The sequence below is a fragment of the Mus caroli genome, chromosome 9 (genome assembly GCF_900094665.2).
Source record: "Mus caroli chromosome 9, CAROLI_EIJ_v1.1, whole genome shotgun sequence".
NCBI lineage: Eukaryota > Metazoa > Chordata > Mammalia > Rodentia > Muridae > Mus > Mus caroli.
The window spans coordinates 57,003,902-57,028,021 of NC_034578.1; the positions used below are offsets into that span (position 1 = coordinate 57,003,902).

The 24,120-nt window shown below is 35.0% G+C and overlaps 1 protein-coding gene across 6 annotated transcripts in view; it reads left to right on the top strand.

Moving 5' to 3' along the window:
* Myo9a (myosin IXA) overlaps window positions 1-24,120 on the top strand; it is a 173,112-nt gene that overhangs the window by 44,998 nt on the left and 103,994 nt on the right. For all 6 annotated transcript variants that reach the window (XM_029481618.1, XM_029481617.1, XM_021171284.2 and 3 more), the window contains 7 exons: window positions 3,403-3,500; window positions 5,607-5,733; window positions 7,926-8,015; window positions 10,436-10,552; window positions 13,827-13,961; window positions 19,838-19,959; window positions 21,897-22,038. In XM_029481618.1, coding sequence (XP_029337478.1) covers window positions 3,403-3,500; window positions 5,607-5,733; window positions 7,926-8,015; window positions 10,436-10,552; window positions 13,827-13,961; window positions 19,838-19,959; window positions 21,897-22,038 — 831 coding nt within the window. The remainder of the gene's footprint in view (window positions 1-3,402; window positions 3,501-5,606; window positions 5,734-7,925; window positions 8,016-10,435; window positions 10,553-13,826; window positions 13,962-19,837; window positions 19,960-21,896; window positions 22,039-24,120) is intronic.

Genomic DNA, 24,120 nt, shown 5'->3' on the forward strand with positions numbered 1-24,120 from the left:
GGGATTAAAGGCTTGAGCTACCACGCCCGAAGATTTTCCCATTTTTGCTGGTGTAAGTAAGTGGTGTCTTCAGCAATAGGGCCTTGCTATTTTTAGGTTGTGGAGTATAATCAATAGCCTTGACAATAGCCAGTGATATTTGGGAGGAGATTCTGTAGGACCCCTTTTGCTAGCACAATAAGATGTAACCCATTCCTGGCACTAAGGGCTTTACTTGGTGGCTTAAAATGTCTAGTTGGTGTATTGTTTCCTATATTATGTGGTTTCTTCATTTAAATTCCTTTCTTTATGTATATATTTTAAGAAGTTTCTACAGTTGTAGGGTTCCATATGGCATTCCAAAGGGCTTTCAGTGTTAGTTTTTAATTCCCATATTCTCTTCTTTACCCTGGCCTCTTGTTTACCTCCCATTTTAACCCTTCTGTTCTAGTTTCCTTGTTAACTAACTCCTTACAACATTATATTCTGTTTGCCCTTACTTGGAAGATTCTCCTTTCCTCCTGGTTCATTACTAGGTACCCAAACTCTGAGGTTATTCTAAATGAAACGTATGTGTCTAAATCTTAAAAGTAGTATCCACATATAAGAAAGTATGCATTGTTTGTTTAAAAATAACAAAGCACAAATAAACAAGACTTTATTGCAGGCCAAAGAAAATTATTTAAACTTTTGGAGTGTGCATGTGTACCTTTCCACATGGAAAATTAAAATACATTAGTGTTCTAAACTCAAATTATTAATTTTAGACTTTGTTTCAAGATATAATTGTCAAATCATAATACCTAGTAGTTTTTTTGAACATGTTGTAGATACTCTGTAAATATGTTTACAAAATGAAGAAGCACTTTATTTCTCAAGGTCATGTAGTTCAGTATGTGATTCAGTGATTGTACATGAAGTTATGGGAGTGAAAGTATTTATAGACCAGAAGAGATACAGAAAATTTATTCAAGAAAATGACATTGTCATAAGAGACAGTCTCAATAGGAGTATTGTCCTCTGAGAATGTGGGTTCCATATGTTAGTAGATAGACATATTTCACTATCTTGTTAAACAGTAAACTTCACATATCTGTCGTCTTCCAATTGGCTATTTGCGTAGATCATTAGGAGTTAGACTCTAAATGTTTGCTGAGGTTACTGAAATCAAGTCCCGCTGAGTCAGGGTCTGATTGTTTGGCAGTTTCTGTTTTTATTTTCAACCCCCTTTCCCCCTGCATTTATTTCAGCAATTTGATCTCAGCACTGACTTGATGCTTGCAATAAAACAAATGAGTTCTTTTGTCTGTTGAATAATTAATGTATCATTTGGTAGGAAGATAGGCATTAAAAAGGAAATTGAAGACCAAGGGAAGGGGGGCTAGAGGGATGGAATGGGGAGTTGGTGGAGGGGTAACCAGAAAGGGGGATATCATTTGAAATGTAAACAAATAAAATGATTAATAATAAAGAAAAATAAATTGAAGTTTGAGATGTTTTAGATAGCCTCTTTATAAAGTGGTATGTGAACATGTAAAGGGATTGTGTATGTAATATTACTGTTGACTGTTTTTTGAGCTGAAATGCAAAAGTTATACTAAAAAGCATTCTTTGGTTAGTTGTTACCTTTCATGTTTTTTTGAGATGGGATCATGCTCTACAGTTCAGGCTGGCATAGAGTTTGTGATTCCCCTGCCTTTGTATATGGAGTGTTGGGATTATAGGCATATGCTACTATATCCATATATGCACACAGACACACACATTTTAAATTTTTCATGAGATTTGTTTTGTGTACATGTGTATATGTGGTTATCTCTTTGTACATGTGAGTACCTGCAAAAATCAGAAGACATCAGATCCCCTTGAGCTGGAGTCATATATATGTAAACATTCAGTGTGAGTTCTGGGAGCTGCACTCCAGTCTTCTCTAGGAGTAGCAAGCACTCCTAATGTCAGCATCATCTCCCCGGCTCATAAAATGTTTAATGTAAATATAGTTCTCAACAACCATATTCTTTCTTCCACCTGGCCTTAAACTCTCTGTGTAGTTGAGGCCATCCTCAAACTCCTCATTCTCCTCCTCCTACCTACCTAGGTCTAGGATTATGGCGTTCATATCTACTTTTTAAAATATAATTTAAAACTTTTATATATTATATATTATATATTATATATTATATATTATATATTATATATTATATATTATATATTATATATTATGTATTGTCTGTACATATGTGTGGAGGTGCATGTTTGTGTGTGCCACAGTGCACATTCCACTGTGTAGGAGTGGAGGTCAAAGAATAGCTTGTGGAGTTAGTTCTTCCATTTCCCTTTGTGTATTCTAGTGATCAAACTTGGGACATCAGGCTGGTCACTAGGGGCCCTTAACCTTCAGAGTCATTATGCCAGCTAAAGCTATTTTTTTAAAAAAATATTTTTTATTATTATTATTTCATGCGTGTTTGATGTGTGAATGTGGATACACAGGTGTCAGGCATGTATGTGGGTTTTTAAAAAAAGTTATCAGTTTTTACTTTTATGTGGTTTGAGTTCAGGTTTGTCAGGCTTGAATGATAAGTGCTTTTTTCTGTTGAATTATCTTGCCATCCCATAACAACTAAAAAATACTTATTTTTATTTTATTTATGTGTATGTGTGTGTGCTTGTATATGTGAATGTGTGCCCATGAAGGCCAGAAAGGAGCATTGGATACCTTGAAGCTGGAGTTCCAGGTGATTGTTAGACACCTGATGTCAGCACAGGGAACTAAGTTGCTTCTTCTGGAAAAACAGCAAGGTTTCTTAAGTGGTCTTTGCAGCCCCTGAATAACTTTTTACTGATTCATGTGACATGTTTTTCTATGGGTCTTCTATTTTGACATAATGCTTTCTAGGGGTCTTCTATTTTGACATAATGCTTTTCCGCGCCCTTATGATCATTATGGTGTGTGTGTGTGTTTATTTTTACTATTCTTATATTTTCTTTATATACCTACTATAACATCAACTGGTTTATATTATATAAATCTAGGCTTCACTTCTCAACCATATACTATCCTATTTTTGTGTGTGTGTGTGTGTGTGTGTTTAATTCAAGACCTTACTTTTGAGTGCTATTAAAATCAAACTTGCTATCCACATACATATTTTATAAATACTGTTAGCTTTCTAACTTGTCTCTTTTGACATCCTAAGCTGGTTATTGTTAAGGGAAGATAAAAAGTACTATTAATATTTGGTAGGTATGTTTACTTTATCTTTACTCAGAAGAGAGGTTTAATGGGTCTGATTATATTTAAATATTCTGTTAGTTTTACTTTGCATTTACACAGGGTCCTACTTAAATTAATGAGTGGCTTACATTGTTTTTAACAAGTAAACATGATATATATTTTCTTCCACCTCTTGTCTTAAGCAGGATTGCTTCACAGTGGAGGGAGAAGATTTGAGGCATGATTTTGAACGCTTACAATTGGCCATGGAAATGGTAGGATTTCTTCCCAAGACACGAAGACAGTGAGTTTTAAATTTTTTCATTTACTGTAGTTTTATTATTTACAGTAGTAAACAAAACATGATGTGTCTGTAAGAGATCTCCATCTTAGTTCTTTTAAAAACATTTTGTATTCTTTGACGGTTTTATACATGTATACATCTTTATTATTTCATCTTTAGCTTCCTTTTCCTCCTTCTATAACCCAACGAATAGAATTAGTATTGCTTGCATAGGCATGGAGCCTACCTGCAGTCACATCTGAAGAAAGATGACTTCCTCTCCCTCGGTAGCCACCAAATTCCAATAACTCCTCTGCTAGGAATGGAGCCTTGTGAATACTTCCCTTACCCATGCTGAGATTATTCACTAGCTTGATTTTGCTCAGGTCTTTTGCAGGTTACCATGGATTCTCTGAGTTGGTAAGTTCAGTGACCATGTAATGTTCAGAAGACAGCATCTTGCAGCACTCCTCTCCATTCTTTGGCTCTTGACCCTGTCTTCTATGGTATATTCTGAGCACTGTGGGATTTATATACAAGTCTCTTTAGGGCAGTCCTCAATAGTTACTTATTCTTAACACTTTGACCAGTTATGAGTCTCTGCATTGACTGCACACTGCCAAAAGAATCTTCTTTGACTATGGTTGACAGCAGCGCTAATCTATGGGTATAACATATATTTAGAAGGCAGTTTGACAGAAAGTCTTTATCAAATAATGGTAGTGGGTCCCTCTACTGGGGCTATGACTGCTTATTTCCTGGGCCCTTGGCTATGGCTACAGTATTAGTCATGTATTTTTCTCCCCTGTGGAGCAGGCCTCAGCTCCATCAAAAAAAAAAAAAAAATAGTTGGCTATCTTCACAGCAGTCATTCTATATTCTTTGGTTCTTTTGAACAGTTTTATAAATGGCATCACTATTGCCTTAGTCATATTAAGGTTTGAGTGTCGGCCTGGTGAGATGGCTCAGTGGGTAAGAGTACCCGACTGCTCTTCCGAAGGTCTGAAGTTCAAATCCCAGCAACCACATGGTGGCTCACAACCATCCGTAATGAGATCTGACTCCCTCTTCTGGGGTGTCTGAAGACAGCTACAGTGTACTTACATATAATAAAAATAAATTAAAAAAATCTTTAAAAAAAAAGGTTTGAGTGTCCTCCTGCTCCCTTTTCACTATATAATCTTTGAGAAACTGATGAAAGCTAAAATACTTTATTCTCTAGCTGCATATGTATCAAAAGATGGCCTAGTCGGCCATCACTGGAAAGAGAGGCCCATTGGACTTGCAAACTTTATATGCCCCAGTACAGGGGAACGCCAGGGCCAAAAAGTGGGAGTGGGTGGGTAGGGGAGTGGGGGGGAGGGTATGGGGGACTTTTGGGATAGCATTGGAAATGTAAATGAGGAAAATACCTAATTAAAAAAAATATGTATGTTCATAAACATTTGCATATAAATTGAGGACTTCATGAAGCTTCTTGATGCTGTACATAGACATAACTTAAAAACTACTACTTTTACTATATTACTATATTACAGCGTTTTACTTTCTATATCTGATCTTTAGTGTTAAGTTATAGATGTCTATATGTAATATGTAATATTACATGCATATTTTCATGTTTTCTCTTATTTTAAAATTTCTTGATATGTAAATGTAGCCCCATGATAAAAGTGCTTTCCTCTCATACACAAGACCCTAGACTCAATCCCTGGCAGCAGCACCCTCAAAAATCAAGCAATAAAACAAAACAGAAAAAAAACCAAAGTTTTTATACATGGTAATATAAACAGAATGAAAATGTAAAAACTGTTGATAGGACTGGAGAGATGGCTTCTTGGATTGAAGTGCTTGCTATGGAAACGTGAGAGATGGAGTTTAGATCCTTAGACACTTTTATATCTAGCCGATTTTAGAACAGTTTTTGAAGTGTGTGTGAGATTCATGTTACATGTAATTTGTTTAAGATTTAACATACAGTTTAAATAATAAAGTTTAAAATTACTAATCTTTTGTGAGGATTAAATACTTCATACTTTGTATGGGTGAATTTGTTTTGGATTTTGGAGTGGAATGAACTTTGAGAATGCACACTGCAAACTTTAATCTGTGCTTTTATTTTCATAGGATTTTCTCTCTGCTCTCAGCAATACTACATTTGGGTAATATCTCATATAAAAAGAAGACCTATCGGGATGACTCTATTGATATCTGTAATCCTGAAGTACTACCCATTGTCTCAGAATTATTAGAAGTGAGTCATTTGATTTCAATTCTTATTTTAGATACTGGGTAATGTCTTACTTTTATTTTATATATCCTTCAACTTGTAAGTGGGTTTATTTACTTAAAATTTAATTTATTTGATACTATTTTAAAATAATGTTTCCAGAAGTTGGAATCTCTCTGGATCCTTGCCTTACTTGTCAGTGTGCCAGGATCCTGAGGACTGTGTTTTCTTCCTTGCCTTCACTTGCTCCCAATACATATAATCCCTCAGTTATTTGATTAGAATGAGTATTCCACTCTTGATTGTATAATGTCCTGGGCACATGCCAGTGTTGGTCTTTCAATTTGAGATTTTTCAAATTGTGGTTAGATGATTTGATTTGAAGATGGGTATCTTGGTGAGTAGAGAGAATAGGTAAAACTACCAATTTTTTTTCTTGAATGGCTTGAGGAGGACTTAAAGGTCAGGTCCCTTGCTTCTTTGTACATCAGGCTCTTTTCCACTGTTCTTCTCAGAGTTATGGTGTGTTGTAATTTCCAGCTAACTCTTCATCTTTCCAGATTTACCCCTATCAGATTAGTATTTTTCTTTTAGGGCTGTCTCACCTGACAGATGAAGTGAATGTGTGGGGTTAGTGAAGATTTTTTCCCAATCTGTAGGTTGCTGATTTGTCTTCTATGTCCTTTGCCTTACAGAAGCTTTCCAGTTTCATGAAGTCCCATTTATCAATTCTTGATCTTAGAGCATGAGCCATTGGAGTTCTATTTATGAAATTTCCCCCTGTGCCAAGGAGTTCAAGGCTCTTTCCCACTGTCTCTTCTATTAGATTCAGTGTATCTGGTTTTATGTTGAGGTCCTTGATCCAGCTGCTAAAGTGCTTGTTATACAAGCATGATTACCTGAGTTTGGATACACATACTCAAGGAAAAGCTGGTTTTGTCATGAATCTAGGGTAAAGCTAGCACTGGGGAGGTAAATGTGGGGGAGGATGGCAGGAAAGCCAAATATCCTGAGCTTACTGGACAATCAGGGTAGCCAGCCAGTCAGTGAGCTCTGGTTCCATAAGAGACCTTGCCTTAAAAAATAAGGTAGAATGTGGTATAGTGGCCATGTCTTAAATCACAGTACTCAGGAAGACGAGGCAGATGGATCTTTTGTGAGTTTTACCTGGTCTACATAGTTCCAGGTCAGCCAAGGCTACATAGAGATATCCTGTCTCAGAAAACAAAAAAGCAAAACAAAATAAAATCTGATGTCCAGAAATAAACAAATACCTAGTATTGATTCCTGTCTTCTATAGCACCTGTATACATATACACATCCACTCACACACCTGCACACATCACAGCAAATATTTTGTACTGAAAATTATTTTATGTGTATAAGTACTTTGCTTGTATGTATGTATGTATGTGTACCACATGTGTGCCTGATTGACCAAGAAGTTTACAAGAAGATGTCAAAATTTTTGGAACTGGAATTATGATGGTTGTGAGCCACTACATGGGTAATCAGAACTGAAACCTTATCCTCTGCAAGGGCAAGTTTTTAACCACTGATCACCAGTCCCCGCTTTTTATTCATTTTTTAAATAATTCAGTCAGGTGTTGATGGTACATTCTTGGAACCTCAGCACTCAGAAGTCCAAACCAGTCTAGGCTACAAAGTGAGCCCCTGTCATAAATAAACAGGATAGTATTGACTTCTGTGGTAAGAGTAAGAACAAAGAATCATCTCTATCTCAAAGTATAATATTCATATTTAAAAATATACTGGAACATATATACTCACTCAGTATTCCTCAAATATAAGGAGTGCTACTATCCTTTAGTCTGTCTTATCTTTAGATTGTGAAGTCTAGAAAAGCATGTGTGTAGATACATACATACATACGTGTATGTGATAGCTGGTGAGAACTCATGACCTTTTACAGGCTAGACAAGCTCTCTAGAGTTAAATACTCACTTGGAAGCATGCATTGAAAAGAAACCATTTGTTACCCTTTCATCCATTTTAGGTGGAGGAATTATGGATTAGTGATATGCTTAAATTCTACTTTAGTCATTATTAGGATTGCCTATATATTTTCTTTGCATTTCTTTATATTGATTGCATATTTCTGACTTTCATTAAAGTATTTTTTTTACTTAGCTTTTCAATATAAGTCATTTTCTCTCATAAATCTTACATATTGAATATATTATTCTGCTTTCTAGGTTAAAGAAGAGATGCTATTTGAAGCATTAGTTACAAGGAAGACGGTGACAGTGGGAGAAAAGCTTATTTTACCATATAAACTGGCAGAGGTATGATTTTCTTGTATGCAAAGTATTTTGAATATTCTAGAATATAGAGTTTGTAGGGGGTTTTTCCTTTCCCCTTTTTAAAAGTGAAGATGACATTAGGTAAAATGTATTAATTAAAATATTTTCTAGGAAAACTATGAGCTTTCCATACATTTGGAAGCTTAAAATTTTGCGTGACTTTATATTTACTTACATATTAAGATGTAATAAGACAAAACAAAAATTGTCACATTGAAGTGACAAGCCAGCAGCAAGAAAAGAGCCCAAGAGAAGGCTTAAAAAAATCAGAAACCCACCCATTTGCATACTTAAGAATCCAATAAAAACACAAACCTGAAGACCATAGAAGACCTGGTACAGGCCCTGTGTATGCTGCTTCAGTCTCTGAGTTTCATGTGTGCTTTGCTCATACTGATTTAGAGTACCTTCTTTTCTTCGTTCCCATTGGCTCTTACAGTATTTTGCCTCCTCTTCCACGGGGAGGGATTTGATGAAGACATCTCATTTAGGGCTGAGTGTTCCAAGGTCTCTCACTTTGTGTCTGGCTGTAGGTCTCTGTATTTATTTCCATCTGCTGCAGAAGGAAGTACTGATGATGGCTGATTTTGTTGTTGTTGTTTTTTAAGACCAGTATATTTGGTTTACCCTAGGTTCCTGGGCTTTCTAGTTCTTGGTCATTCATGCAGGGGTAGGTATGGGTTCCATGTTGTGGAGTAGGTCAAATCAAAAATTGGTTAACCCACAAGCTTTGTGCCACCAATGCCCTACCATATCTTGCAGGCAGGATACAAGTGTAGATCCAAGGGTTTGTGGCTAGCTTGGTGTTTACAGTTCTCCTTTGGTAATTTGCAGAGTACCTCTCTGTAGCAGAGACTTGGTATGGTTTTAAATAGTAAGCTTTCATTTTTTTCCCTCAAGGTTCTTTGATAAAATATACTTATTAATTTATGTGTTTCGGTGTTTCGTCTGCATTTATGTCTTAGTAACGTATGTGTGCAGTGCCTATGGAATACAGACATGTGTGAGCTGCCTTGTAGGTGCTGGGAACTGAGTCCAGGTCCACTAGAAGAGGAGTCAGTGCTCTTAACCGCTGAGCAGTCTTTCCAGTCCCTCTTCGAGGATTTTAATTTTTGTTTATCTTTCCATTCTATTGAACTGTGGATCTGGTATATATTAGATAAGTATTCTACCACAGAACTAAATCCCCAGCCCCTCTTAATTATTCTATTTCATTTTAATATTGTAGGGCAAACAGATGATAGATAGAATTATAATTGAGAGCAATATCTCACCCCAGCGGTTATTTTTTCCTTATTAGTTTTCCTTAGTCATTTGCTGCTCAGCATACTTTGTCTTATTTCCTTTTTTTTTTTTTTTTTTTTTNTTTTTTTTTTTTTTTTTTTTTTTTTTTTTTTAACTGCTGGCCAGGCTTTTAAAGTTTATTTAACATCCTTTTTGTTTCTTACTAAATTCTTTGTTTTTCTTTTTCTTTTCCTAAAAATACAAAAAACAAACAAACAAACAAACAAAAAAACCCACCAAAACCCATGGTGGGAACAAAGCTATTTGTGGCAGCTAAGAATCAGTGCATATCGCAAGAAAGGATTAGGGCAAGATATAATCCCCAAGACACACTCCAGTGACCCACTTCCCCCATCTAGGCACCTTTTATACTTCTCCTACTTCTCATAAATCCATCAGTGGAATTAATTATTGATTCCATTAGTGTTCCTATAATATTATCTCTGAAAATGCCCCTGTGGACACATACAGAGGTGTAAATTTCTAACATCTCACTCATCTTAAGTCTAGTCAGGCTAGTAGTCAATATTAACTGTCACAGGGAGGAAAATATGCACAGCATGTCTGTAGGGAATAGCATATTTGAGAGCCATGCTAGTCACTGAAGATAAGACCAGAAGCTATGATAGAAGATGATTTTTGTGTAGAGTGGTGATATGCTAATTAAAGGAAAAACAAATGTTATTTGATATGACCAGTAAGACTGAGTAATGACTTAAATAATGGGAGACATGGTAGAAATGGATATGGTAGGCCAGACTGCATTGCATATGGAATGACTAGAGAGTATAGCATAAGGTAGAAGTTACAGGGCTATAAGTACAGACTAATTTGGTAATTTGGTGTGTGTGGATTTTTTTTTAATTTTAAGATTTATTTGTTTATATATATGAGTACTCTTTTGTCTACTGTCATGACTACATGACAGAAGAAGGCATCAGATCCCAGTATACATGCTTGTGAGCTACCGTGTGATCACTGGGAATTGAACTCAGGACCTCTGGAAGAGCCAGCCAGTGCTCTTAACCTCTGAGCCATCTCTTTAGCCTCTGTTACTGTATCTTAGTGAAATTATTACCATTCCACTTTGCACTTATGATTCTCTTTGTGTTTTGTAGGCTGTGACAGTGAGAAACTCCATGGCTAAGTCTTTATATAGTGCTCTGTTTGACTGGATAGTGTTTCGTATTAATCATGCACTTCTGAATAGTAAAGATTTGGAACAAGATACTAAGGTAAAGATCTGTTGTATTATATTTTACCTGAAGACTATTTAATAAACTGGTGAGTACTTGAACTTTTAAGGGATAGAATTATGTAGAGTTGTATCAACTTAGTTATTTATTTTTCTATTCAGGTTAACCATTTTGTGTGTCTTTGCACACCAGTTCTCTATATATTTACATGCTATGAACATTATATACAGAGTTGTATATTAAAAGTAGAAATAGAAACAAAATCAGATTTTGTATTGTTTCAGTGTTTGCTTTCTATATAAAATCTCTTCAAATAGATTTCTGTAAAAATACATTTCAATATAAGATTTGTTGGACTATATCATGATATATTTTAATAATTGTATAATACTAGCTGGGCATGATGGTTCACACCTTTAATCCCAGTACTTAGGAAACAGAGGCAGGTGGATGTCTGGGTTTGAGGCCAGCCAGCAGGTCGACTGACAGAGAGAGTTCCAGGACAGTGAGTGTTACACAGAGAAATCCTGTCTGGAGTGTGTGTGTGTGTGTGTGTGTGTGTGTGTGTGTGTGTGTGTGTATGTGTAATTGTAACAGTGTGATTTTTACCTTAGATGAGCTAATGAGAGAAACTTTCCTTCTGTCCCATTTGTTGCCCTGCTTTTTGGGAATGAAAGCCAAACACTTGTCATGTTTTTCTTAATCTTGTTTCTCCTCTGTATTATTTATTTATATCTCGGTTGCATTTTATCTTTCTACTTCTTTCTTAGGAGCTATTGTGAACATTTTGGAGATTTAGTTTGATGCATACTCTTTTCTCTCTTAAGTACTTTTTAAATACTCATGCTGTAAGTTTCTGTTCATCTATTCTGTCATTCTTTTATCATCTTTCACTTACACATTTACTTATGTAAGAAGGTTTCTTCCAGCCCAAGTTTATAAAATATTTAGTATTATGCTTTTAGAATTTTTTTAAACTGGAACTTTTGTTTTGTTTTTGTTACTTTTTGAAATAGGGTCTGTCTACATAGTCTTGGATGTCCTGGAGCTCACTATGTAGGCCTGACTGGTCTGAGACTAACAGATCTACCTGTTTTTGCCTCTTGTGTGCTGGGAGTAAAGGCATGTGTCCTATGCCCTGCCTTTTGTTTGTTTGCATTTTTAAGGCAAGATATTGCAGCTTAGGCATGACTTGACCATTCTCCTGCTTCTTCCTCGTGAGTGATGGAATTATAGGTATATGCTACCACACCGTCTCTGGATTTTATTTTAATGTGATGGGTTATATACATATAGTTTTAATAATTTCAGGTCCGTTTTAATTTTTAATAGCCATTAGTGTCCAGTTTGCTTAATCTGCTTAAAATGTTATTTTTATTGTTTACTCCTACTGACTCAAGGTAAAATTTTTTTATATTTTTGAAAAGATTTATTTATTTATCTTATGTCTATGAATACAAGGTCACTGTCTTCAGACAAATCAGAAGAGGACACTGGAAACTATTATAAATGGTTGTGAGCCACCATGTGGTTGCTAGGAATTGAACTTAAGGCCTCTAGAAGAGCAGTTAGTGCTCTTAACCTCTAAGTTATTTTTTCAGCCCCGACTCTTTTAATTTTTTTATAGTTCAAGTAGTTCCATAGTTATAAAATTATATCTCAGTCTTAATATTCAGTGAACTTATTTGTGAAGGACATTATTTCCTTCTATGTATCTAGATTTTTCAGTAGCCCCAATTAAGTAAATCTCTCTTGATACATTTTCAAAATGTCCTGCATGTTCTTCATAATAGTTTGCTTACTGTGTCTGTTAGTACCAGCGGGGTGTGGGGAGCTAATTCCCTTTCAGAGCTAATGGTGGTTTTCAACGTTACTCATTTTTTGATCCAGCATCGATATGATGCTCGTGCTGGCTTTGACTCACATTCCTCTTGCCTCTGACTCTAGAGTGTTTTGTTTTTCCTTTCTTTACGTTGATTGATTATTTGATTGTTTGTATCTGTCTGGAGGTCAGAGGACAACTGGGAGTCGGTTCTCTCTTTCCATGAGGTGGATTCTGCAGCTAGAATTTAGGTTGTCAGGTTTGGAGTCAAGTGTCTTTACCTGCTGAGCTGTATCGGATACCTACTAATTTAATGCTGATTGCAAAATTAATCATTATTGATACCAAATTAAGAATTGCATAGTTTTCTTATCATAACCAGAAATATTTTATCTTGCTGATCTTTGACTTATATAACCTTTTGATTTTCTCATAACCTGTTTTTTTTTTTGTTTTATCATAGGACTTAAGAATGTTTCAGTTTATTTGGGATTTCTTGACTCTCTCAAATTAAGATAATAGCTCATTCACCCTGTCCTTTGTTTATTTTGATACTGTAGTGCAGAAATTACATATATTCAAATTTGTCTTATTAAAGAAATCCTTACAATGGAAACAAAGCTTACTTCAAGTTAATTTGCCTATTAACCTTAAGACACTAAATTATGAGTTCTTAGATAATTAAGAATATACAACTTCACTGCTATTGATGAGTTAAGGTGATGTCTCCCTCATCCCCCTTACTCCTAAAAATCTAATCTCTTTAATCAGTTCTTGATAACTAATTGTTATTTTAAAATTTGAGAAGAGCTGTTAAACACTGATGCAAATTATCATATGATAACCACTGTAACAGGAAAATAAAATTTGCTCTGATTGCCATTTTACATGTTTAACCATCTGTCACAAGTCAGTTTTCCTAAAAATCCATTCAGTTTTAAGTCCAGTGATTAATAAATATCCTTATATTTAATGTAAATGAAGTAAATACCTAATAAAAAATTGGAAAAAAAACAAAAAAAGAAACAAAAAACCAAAAATATATTTCTAATAAATTATATAGGTATATTGCAGTTAATATTTCTAAATTTAAGAATTATTTTTTAGTTATACATGCATGTGTTTGTGTGTGTGTGTGTGTGTATGCATGTGTGTATTCAATACCACAAATACCAGAGGTATCAGATTTCCTGAAGCTGTAGTCACTATGATTTTTCTGTTACCTGATGTGGTTCAGGGAAAAGAATGTGGGTCCTTTGCAAAAGCAGTATGTTTTCTTAATCACTGAGCCATCTCTCTAGCCCCTAAATATGCTTCCAAAATTAGAATGAAATATATTTTCTTATTACAGTGGCTTTTTCTGGTGATTTACATCAGTGATTATTTGAATACTGGATAGAACCAGAACTGTTACAGAAAGGAGTATTTTACTACTTGTAATATAAGTAAAGTTGAGACTTGTTTTTAAATTAAATTTCTCTTGTTTTACAGACTTTGTCCATTGGTGTTCTTGATATTTTTGGGTTTGAAGATTATGAAAACAATAGTTTTGAACAGTTCTGTATTAATTTTGCTAATGAACGTTTACAGCACTACTTTAATCAGCATATCTTTAAGTTGGAGCAAGTGAGTATCTAAATATATAGTTACCCTCCTGCTTAAACTTTTGAATCAATTTCATAACTGTTTTCTAGCCTGCATTTTGATTCAGACAGTGCATGGTCATATCACTATAAGGAAATGACAAATCAGAGCAGAGCTTTTCAGCTATATTATACAGATTTTTTTTTTAATAGTTGTCAGATGTGTCTGTTAATTTGTGTTTGTTTACATGTATCTTTGGATGAATCTTGCATCTTTTTTAATGCATCCTTTTTAAGGGTGTTGTATATCTGTTGCTATTGAGTGTGGTCACTTACTATCTTTAGTATTTATTTAACTGCTTTGGTCTCCACTTCTTAAATGAGATCAAAGACTCTTAAGGAGCAGAGTGTGGATGCAAAGGTGTATTCTGGGGTTGGAGATAATGGTTCAGCAATTTAGAGCTTTTGTTTTTCTTGCTGATGACCAGGGTTTAGTTCCTAGCATCCATCTGTAACTTCAGTTCCAAGGGGTCTAACACCCTCTTCTAACTTCTCATACATATATACTTGCTGGCAAAACATTCATACACCTAAAATAAATCTAAAAAGTAAAAATAAATAAACCAAGAAAACCACAAAGGCATTTCTTATGAGAATCTTAAGATTGATGACAATTAGTTTTTATTACAATTATTATGAGAAGAGGACCCAAAAGATGTGAGGTTTTCCTCCAAATTTAGTTTGAAATCAGTTTTAGACCCAGCTTATAACCCAGAACTTCAGTTTATTTAGTAATGACATAGGCAACTATACCAAGATTTATTACAGTCAACTTAAATGCTAACTAATGGAAAGTGAATCCAAAACCCAAAATAATTAGTAGGTCTACTGAATAATTTAAAAGAAATTTCTACCAGCTAGCATCTACAAAGTATAATGGTATGTATATAAATTCTATAGTAAAGTTTATTGCTCTATATGCTGACTTAAAAATTAAAATTTATTATTATTTGTGTGTGTATGTGTGCATACACTTGTATGGGTGTGTATGTATGTATAGACATGTGCTGTGGCACACTGGTGAAGGGAGGTCAGAGGAAAACCTCCTGGATTCATGGATTCAGTTCTCCTCCTCTACATATGTGTGTTGTAAGGATTGACCTCAGATCATTAAGAGTGTGGCAAGATCCTTTTACTGAACCACCTTTCTGGCTGGTTTTGTTGTTTTTTGGTTTTTTTGTAAAGGGTAGTTGTGTAAAATGTTTTAGGGCTGGCTACTTTGATGAATGCTTAAAGTATTCAATATAATTGAAGTTTTAGACATAATTAATTATGTGTGTGATTGTTTGTAATTGTGTGCATAGTGATATGAGTGTATGGAAGTCAGAGAATAATGTGGAGATTCTCTAGGTCGAACTTAGGTCAATTGAAGTAGTCTTGGTGATTGATTCAGAATCATGTTGAATAAAAGACAAACTGAAAGGTGTCTGATATTTGAAAATGCTCATGTTAGACTTTAATGTTGCCCATTTCTTTCCTTTACATTACCCTTACCATCACTGATTTATTAGTAAATTGAATGACAATTGAATTACATATGTCAGGCTTTGTGGTAAGCTCTGAAAACAAAAAGTTTGGAGCTTTGGAATCTTACTGAGGAGTTTGTACCTAACAATTTTTGGTTTTATGGCAGATTGGTGGTGTCAGACTACCATTGTCTTTGAGGATAGTCTTCCTCACTCCACTCTACTCCACATCCTAATAAAAAACCTAAAAAACAAAAAACAAATCCCAAACAAAAAAACTAAAAAGAGTGAACTTTAAGGCATTGGTTTACTTTCTTATGTATATGTATATGTATATGTATATGTATATGTATATGTATATGTATATGTATATATATGTCAATGTTTCATTGTTATCTTTAACTCCTCTTTTGTCAACATGGATAGATACATATTGTCTCAGGCATCATTTGTTCTGGTTTACTTTCAGATAAGTGAAAACCTAAGTCTGTAAGGAACAAACCTGTGTAAGGAGCCCAGAAGTTGAAGGTTGCTTTCTTTCTAAAAACATTTCCCTATTTTGGTTAAAGGTTTCTGAGCCAGTGATAAGGGTTCAAAGAGCAAAGTAGAAACCCATGGTCACTGTTAACTTCCAGCTTAGTGCACTCAGAGGGCATGGTATCCATTAGGAATAAAATAAGCGAGAAAGAGCTACAGCATCCTAGAAACTGCGTTCCTATGCTTCCTGCATACTCAAATAATATTTATACCTTCTCAATTCTCGGATGGGATTAAAGACTAGAGAGTTACAGTCTTACAATTAAACTTATGCTGTTTAGGATTTAAAAAGATGTTCTAGGTGTAAAAAGATGTTTTTAAAATGGTAATACAGGTTAAAATAATAAATGATATAGATAAAACTTTAAACTCATTAAGATAGAATAGATGGTAAAATACCTTATCTAAGTTGCCAAATACAAACAGACTGGACATTTAAATGTAACTTATACCTAATCATTTTCATAATTGTTCGTATTGTATGTTTATTATTATAAGAAAAAGAGCCTTTTCAATTAGATAAAAAAATTGTTCAGGTTTGGTCTTTTGCTATGTTAAATATTGGTTGCTCCCAGAGACCACACATAGACCCAGGTGATGCTATGTGACATTGCCCCTGAAGTTTCCTGATTGGTAAATAAAGATGGCAGCAGCCAGTAGCTGGTCAGAAGAGACACAATGTGGAGTTTAGTGTTGGAGAAAACCATGAGAAAGGTGGAGCGAAGAGAAGCCTCCCATTGGGCTGAGAATCTTAAAATAATGGCCATATGAGTCAGCTAGTTGGAGCTAAGAGCAGCCCAGACAAAACATGGTAAATTATATAATAAAAATTATTTGATAGGAAATAGACATAATAGCATAGAGGATAAATATCTACCCAGTTCTGTGCTGATTGAGGCTCATTATAAATACAAAGGTCAAATGTATCTTTTACTCACAAACCAAGTGGTCAAAGGGAGGGTAAAAATCCTGGATTGAGATTAAATATTTTTACAACAGTGTGGACTCAGCTTGTCATGGTCTATATCTCTTGAGCTGCCTCATCTAACCTGCTCTGTTCAGGGCAAGGAGCTTGATGCAGCTTTCAGGTCAGATTCAGTCTCCACCTTTCCCCAGTAAAATGCAATCCTTGTGCTTGTTTGGGAGTGCCAAGGGTGCAGTGTCGTAACTGAGGGCTCAGGAATGTCCCTGGCTTACCACTGACTGGGTTCAGATACTTTTAAGCCTGTTCAGGGGTTAATTCACCATAGATACCTGCCATATCCTTTATATTTCTGTAGGATTTGTTCTCTTGGGTACTAGGTGAATTCCTTCAGTTACTCCAAAAGTATTAGATATTATCTTATAAGGCTTGCTTGAAGGAATGGATACTTCCAAAAACAAACAACAAAAAAACCTCAGTTCTCTTTCAAGGGACTTCATGTCTGGAGTCTAACCAACAATCCTCACTATGGAACATGTCACCTCTTCCCCCAAAACCCCTGTTCATTTGGTCGTTCGTTTGTTCATTCATTCTCTCTCTCTCTCTCTCTCTCTCTCTCTCTCTCTCTCTCTGTATGTGTGTGTGTGTAGCAGTAGTAAGTTCTTCAGAGTAAACATGGGAGACAGAAGACAGTAGGATATTTTCCTTAAAAGTAAAGCTCATTATTTAGGCCTGTGTATTAGTTATATTCCTATCATAATTCTTATTATAGAACAACTTAAAAATTGAAGGAAAAATAGTGAAATTGCTATTCTACTAAATTTGTCAGAAATGGAATTTTATAATGTTTAAATAGACTTTAAATACACACAATCGCATATGCATAAAGTTGTGACATCTCTGTATTAACTGTAAGTTATAGAAAATTTTATTTGTATTATTTGATGTTAAAGCTGCATGTTATAATTTCTAGAATATCCACAAAATAGTAAGTAAATATGAAATATTTGCCAAAATAATGTAGATTCTAAGTAAAGCAAAAATAACCAAAGCAATCCAAACAATAACAAGGAAGTATAGAAGAACTGCCCAAGACTGAAGCATATGGCACTAATGTGTAATTCAGCGTTAGGGGAAGACCTGGGCAACAAAATGAGAAGGAATGCTGAGGAAAGAGGATAATTGAGTGGAAGAAGAAATAGTAAGGTACCAGTGAGCACATTCAGTTTTTATGAGTTGATTGCTTTAGTATCTAACAATCATTAGATTGATGAATAGCAAACAGTTTATCAGAGGCAGTCCAAACATTATACCCAAAGCTAAAAGTAAAAAGGCATATAAGGTTTATTGAACATTAGCAGAAACTATTTGTAGCTTTATTACTAAGTATAAAAGGAAATAGCTCATAATGCTAAGAACAGTTTTTTAAAGTAAATGCACAGTCCCAAATTTACAGGTACCAGATAAAATAGCTTCAAAATGCATGAAGCAAAATTTAATAAAAGTATAATGAGGAATATAGCTTATAAATGGGGTATTTTAACTTATTATCTTGAACAACTTAACTAACATTTTATGGGTATCCATTGCTCTCTGCCTTGCATATCAATGTGGACAGTTACCTTGGACTTAACTGGTTATTGAGACCCACTAAATGATATGTAGAATATCGAACCCTATCTGAAGAATACATATTTACAAAAGTAATGCTTGTGTTAGTTTGGACCATAAAGCAAAGGTCAGCTTCCCAAATATTAACACATATTTTAATACTATAATAAAATTACAAGCCAGGTGGTGGTGACACAGTCCTTTAATCCTGGCACTTGGGAAGCAGAAGCCAGTGGATTTCTTGAGTTTGAGGCCAGCCTGGTTTACAGAACAAGCTCCAGCACAGCCAATGTTAAACAGAGAAACCCTGTATTCAAAATCAGGAACAAAAACAAACCAAAAGAAAAAAGAAAAAAACATTTCCCTTTAAGGCTGGGGACATATTATACATCCCCATGTTAACATGTGTGAGATTCCCAAAGTTCAGCATACACTGCTGCCAAACAATTCCCTCCAGAAAACCAAAACTAATAAGTAAATATGCCTAATAGTCTAAAAGGTGAATGAGGCCGGGTGTGGTGGCACATGCCTTTAATCCCAGCACTTGGGAGGCAGAGGCAGGCGGATTTCTGAGTTCGAGGCCAGCCTGGTCTACAGAGTGAGTTCCAGGACAGCCAGGGCTACACAGAGAATCCCTGTCTCGAAGAAAAAAAAAATGGTGAATGACTAGAAACTAGCCACAGTTAACCAACATGCTGTGGGGGTGTAGCTGACGTTAATAGTTAATTTTAAACCTATTAGAAAATTTTCATGTTAAGAATATGTGATTGCTCCTAAAACCTTGGAAAATGGTCAGCAAAATAAGTCTGGAAAATAATTCCATTCTTAATTATCTCAGATGAAAGAAAAATACCTTAAAATAAACCTAACCAAGGAAGTGAAAGACCTGTACAGCGAGGTCTTGAGAATACTGTACAAAGGAACTGGAAGCACCCACAAATGGAATGATTTTTCATGATCATGAATTAGAAGGATTACTGTTGTAAAGATAACCATATTGTTAGAAGTGGGATATAAATTCATTGTAGTCACCAACATTCACTCTTCACAGAAATAAGCGATTTAAAATTCATACAGCAGTGTAAAAGACTCCAAGTAGCCATAATGGTCCTCAACATAAAGAATAATGAAGGAGATACCACTATACCTGATTTCAAGTTATAGTAGAGTCATAATAACAAAAATCATGTACAGAAACAGACATGCCGATCAGAATCATAGGTTAGATGGTTTAGATAAAACCACATGTAGCCGCACCTTACTTAAAACTTTGTCATATGTTATTATTTTCTATATGATAAGTTGATATTTTGTTTTTTCTAGGAGGAATATAGAACTGAAGGTATCAGTTGGCATAACATAGATTATATTGATAATACTTGTTGTATAAATCTTATTAGCAAAAAACCAACAGGACTGCTCCATCTTTTGGATGAAGAAAGCAAGTGAGTATAGTGCTTTTCATTTTCATATTTGACCATTATGCTTTTTGAGTGCTTCACCTTTATTTGTGACAGAGCTTCACTGTGTAACTCTGGTCAGGTTGGAATTAGGGCTGCTGCAGTCCCAGAGTATCCTCAGACTCATAGCAGCCCTTTGTCTTAGGCTCCCCAGTGTTAGTTGTATAAGCATGTACCACCAACCAGCTTATATCTAAGTAAGCGAAAGTGTTCTGATAATGTTTCAAATAAAGACTTGTGGTTTTTCTGTATGTGTCTGGAAAAAAATACATTTTTGTGTAATAGGTTGTACTTTACTCTTGAACAATTTTTTTCCAGATTTTTCTTAGAAAATTTGATGTTAAATCTTTTGATGCTCATTTCTTTATTCTTGAGAACTTCATAATCTATGCAATGAAATATGATTACATCTACCCTTTTTCCCCCCTCCAACTCCTTCCATATTACCTCTAACATTCCAAATTTCATGTCCTGTCCTCTTTCCCCACTTTTTTTGTTGGCATGGAAGATCCACTGCCTCTGCCTCCCAGATACTGGAATTAAAGAGTGTACACTTAGCTGTTGTTTTGTTTTGATTATCCATTAAGTCTATGTAATTTTGCTCAAATATGCATGGATGTAGAGCCATCCACTGGATAATTGGAAACTTAACACTGGTCACATCCTGATGCACATTTTTAAAAAAAGATTCCCCCCCCCCCATTTCTCCCTCTTTTCTGTCCTGTAGACAGGGTCTTGTTACGTAATCTGGTCTGCTCTTGAAGTTGAGATCTTCCTTCCCTGCCTCCTGAGTGCTGACATCACAGGGATGTAATAATTCACACAGTCTTTAAATTGAATAAATAAATAAATAAATAAATAAATAAATAAATAAATTTTATTTATTTTATTTGAGGGTTAAGTATGTGTGTGTGCTATTCTGTTTATATGGAGGTCAAAGGCCAATATGCAGGAAGAGTTTCTCTCATCACATGGATCCTCCATATCAAATTGAAGTTTTCAGGCTTGGAAGCAGATGCCTTACCCATTAAACTATCTTATTTGTTAGTCTTTGAATTAACTTTTATACAGGAAAAATATGGGGTGGGGAGGAGGTATGGGATGTGGAGCAGTCAGAGGGTGTATGGGGGGGATGGGGAATGATATGGAGTGTAAAAAAATAAAATAAAAATTTCAAAAAATGAAAAAAAATAAAATGAATAAAAATTTCAGATACACTTTTTTTTTTTTAACATTAAACTTTCTAAGAGAAATCTGGTAGAATTTCTCATAATCCCACAACTCATATTTTATATCTTTGCAAAACCTTCATTATGTGGGTGACACTAAAAACTTCATTTGGTGCAAAATTTCCTGTTTGGGCCTGCTTATTCTTGGCTGTAGTACCTGGACAGCAGTCATGGGTAATCAATTCTTGGGGAAACAGTTTTGTAGAAGGCTCTGCTTGAATAATCTCTTTTATATGTGTGAGCCTTCAGTGTCCTGGAAGTTAGCCAGTTCCTGCAATGCTTCTTATCACCATGGAATCCACTTGGTGCCAAATAGTTCTTTGCTTTAACTTGAAATGTGATCTTTTTTGCCCGAATTATAAGTTTATCAAATCTGTCTGTTCTGATTTTTTTTTTTTTTTTTTGGTGCTTATCCTCACTGTGAGTATGAGAAAAAAATAGGCAACAGTATCCATCAGCAACCTGAATTCATGTTTTGTAATGTCCTCCCAGATAAGTTAGTCTGTGGTCTTTAAGCTCAACTTTATAGAAAATTTCTGGGGATGAACAAAAAATAGAAGAGATACTGTAGGTAAAAATAGATGCTGTAGGTAAAAACTTTTCATTAATTGTATAGTATATTAGACCGCATAATGTGCTTTAATATTATGCCTTATAAAAGACTGTATCTTTCACATAATTTGTTCAATTCAGCTTTCCACAGGCTACAAACCAAACATTACTTGACAAGTTTAAACATCAACACGAAGAGAATTCTTACATTGAATTTCCTGCTGTGATGGAGCCTGCTTTTATCATAAAACATTATGCTGGAAAAGTAAAATATGGAGTAAAGGTCAGTAAGTTTCTTATTGAATATGGTTTTAGAGCAGAGGTGTGTATTGTAAACTATAGAACATGTTTTATTCTTTGACAGTTCTATGCATGTAAACATTGTTTTCTGATCATAACTACACTCCCAACTCTCCCCCAGGTGTATCACAGGTGTATCATTACTATTTCTGGCATGCTACCCTTTCTTGTCGTTTTTGGAGGCTCTGGATTAGTAGCCTTTGAAGACATTTTGTAAGGATAGAACTAGAATCGAGATCTACTTTTCAGTATATTACCATTTAGATAATGTTTCTGCTGGTTTCCTTCTGTAGATAAACCTAGTAGGTTGTTTTAGTGAACTTTTTTTTTTTTTTGGTTTTTGGAGACAGGGTTTCTCTGTGTAGCCCTGGCTGTCCTGGAACTCACTTTGTAGACCAGGCTGGCCTCGAACTCAGAAATCCGCCTGCCTCTGCCTCCCGAGTGCTGGGATTAAAGGTGTGCGCCACCACGCCCGGCCTTTAGTGAACTTTTAAAATCTAGAACAGATAGTGTCTGTGTGTCTCAAACTCATTGTTCATCCTCATAATTCATTGTTTTTCTTTAATGATATTCCTAACGCTCTTTTAGAAGCTTCTGTTCTGAGCACCATTAGGTAGTTGTGAGCTTTCATTCTTACTAGGTATAGTAACTCTCGCATGGATTTCATGTAACTGATGAGATGGCTAACTCTTACATCTTGGGAAGCTTAAACTTGCCACTTAGGATATTTATAATGAAATGATATAAATCAATGACTCATTGAGTTTTGTTTTTTTTTTTCTGTTTTTGAGACAGTTTCATGTACTTAGGCTCAAATTTTCTGTGTAGCAGAGGATGTCCTTGAACTCCTAATTTTGCCTCTTATCCTAAGAGGCTAGGATTATTGAGATGTATCACTGTGTCCAGCTGTGGTAGACATCCTAATTAATTATTTAAGCCTTTTCTGATTCATCTTTTAAAGAATTATTTATTAACCAGCGTATGTCAGTTTCCTGTCCAGTATTTGCTATTATATAGTGATAAGATAGACAGACAGATTTGTAAGTATATGTATCATATACATAGCATATATCATATTTATTTCTAGCTATGTTGTATAAATTTTTCTGTGAGTTAAAGTAATGAAGTAATTAACTTTTTGTTTGTAAATTTACAAGGATTTCTCTAAAACTCTAAAGAGTTGAACTAAAGTAAAGGTTATACTGCTGAGTTGAGATAGTGAGTTATAGGCTATAAAATAAGAAAGGAGCTACATATGTTGAAATAGTGTATAAAACGTCACTGAGATGAGACAAGTGAGATATTTTAGTGAATTCCAAGAGCAGACATTAGGTTAAATCTTGAAGGGCTTCTAGGCCACATTAAAGGAGCTTAGGTGTTTTGTTTTTAATGAAATTCAGGAGTCCCTGTACAATGCATACTGTTAGTGAGTAACAGTCCTGTGTCAGTCTTATTAACAATCTCACTGCTAGAGTATAGTTTTTTTTTGTTGAAATTATTATAGGAACTGTGAAACTATTAAAGCAGATTTGTGTTTTCAAGGACAGCAGAGAGGCTAAGACTGGATTCTTAGAATTTATTAATTCTCCCTCTTTACCTCCTTTCCCTATTAAATTGAACCATAAGAGTAGCAGTAGAAATGGGGAAAACCTTATATAAGGAGTAGTGTTGAGATCTCCATATACTTTATAGAAGTTGTAAATGAATCTTCCTTCCTTTCTTTCTTTCTTTCTTTCTTTCTTTCTTTCTTTCTTTCTTTCTTTCTTTCTTTCTTTCTCTTTCATTCTCTCTTTCTTTCTTTGTTTTTGTTTTTGTTTTTGAGACAGGATTTCTCTGTGTAGCCCTGGCTGTCTGGAACTCACTCTGTAGACCAGGCTGGCCTCAAACTCAGAAATCCAACTGCCTCTGCCTCCCACCACTGCCCGGCGTAAATGAATATTTTATGGTGGGAAGTAATTGATTCTCTTTGAGATGTCATATCTGAGATGGAATACACAGGTGAGAAGCAGATTTTAGATATAATTTATAAAGTAAAACAAAGCAGAAATCTTGATCCTGTTGTTAG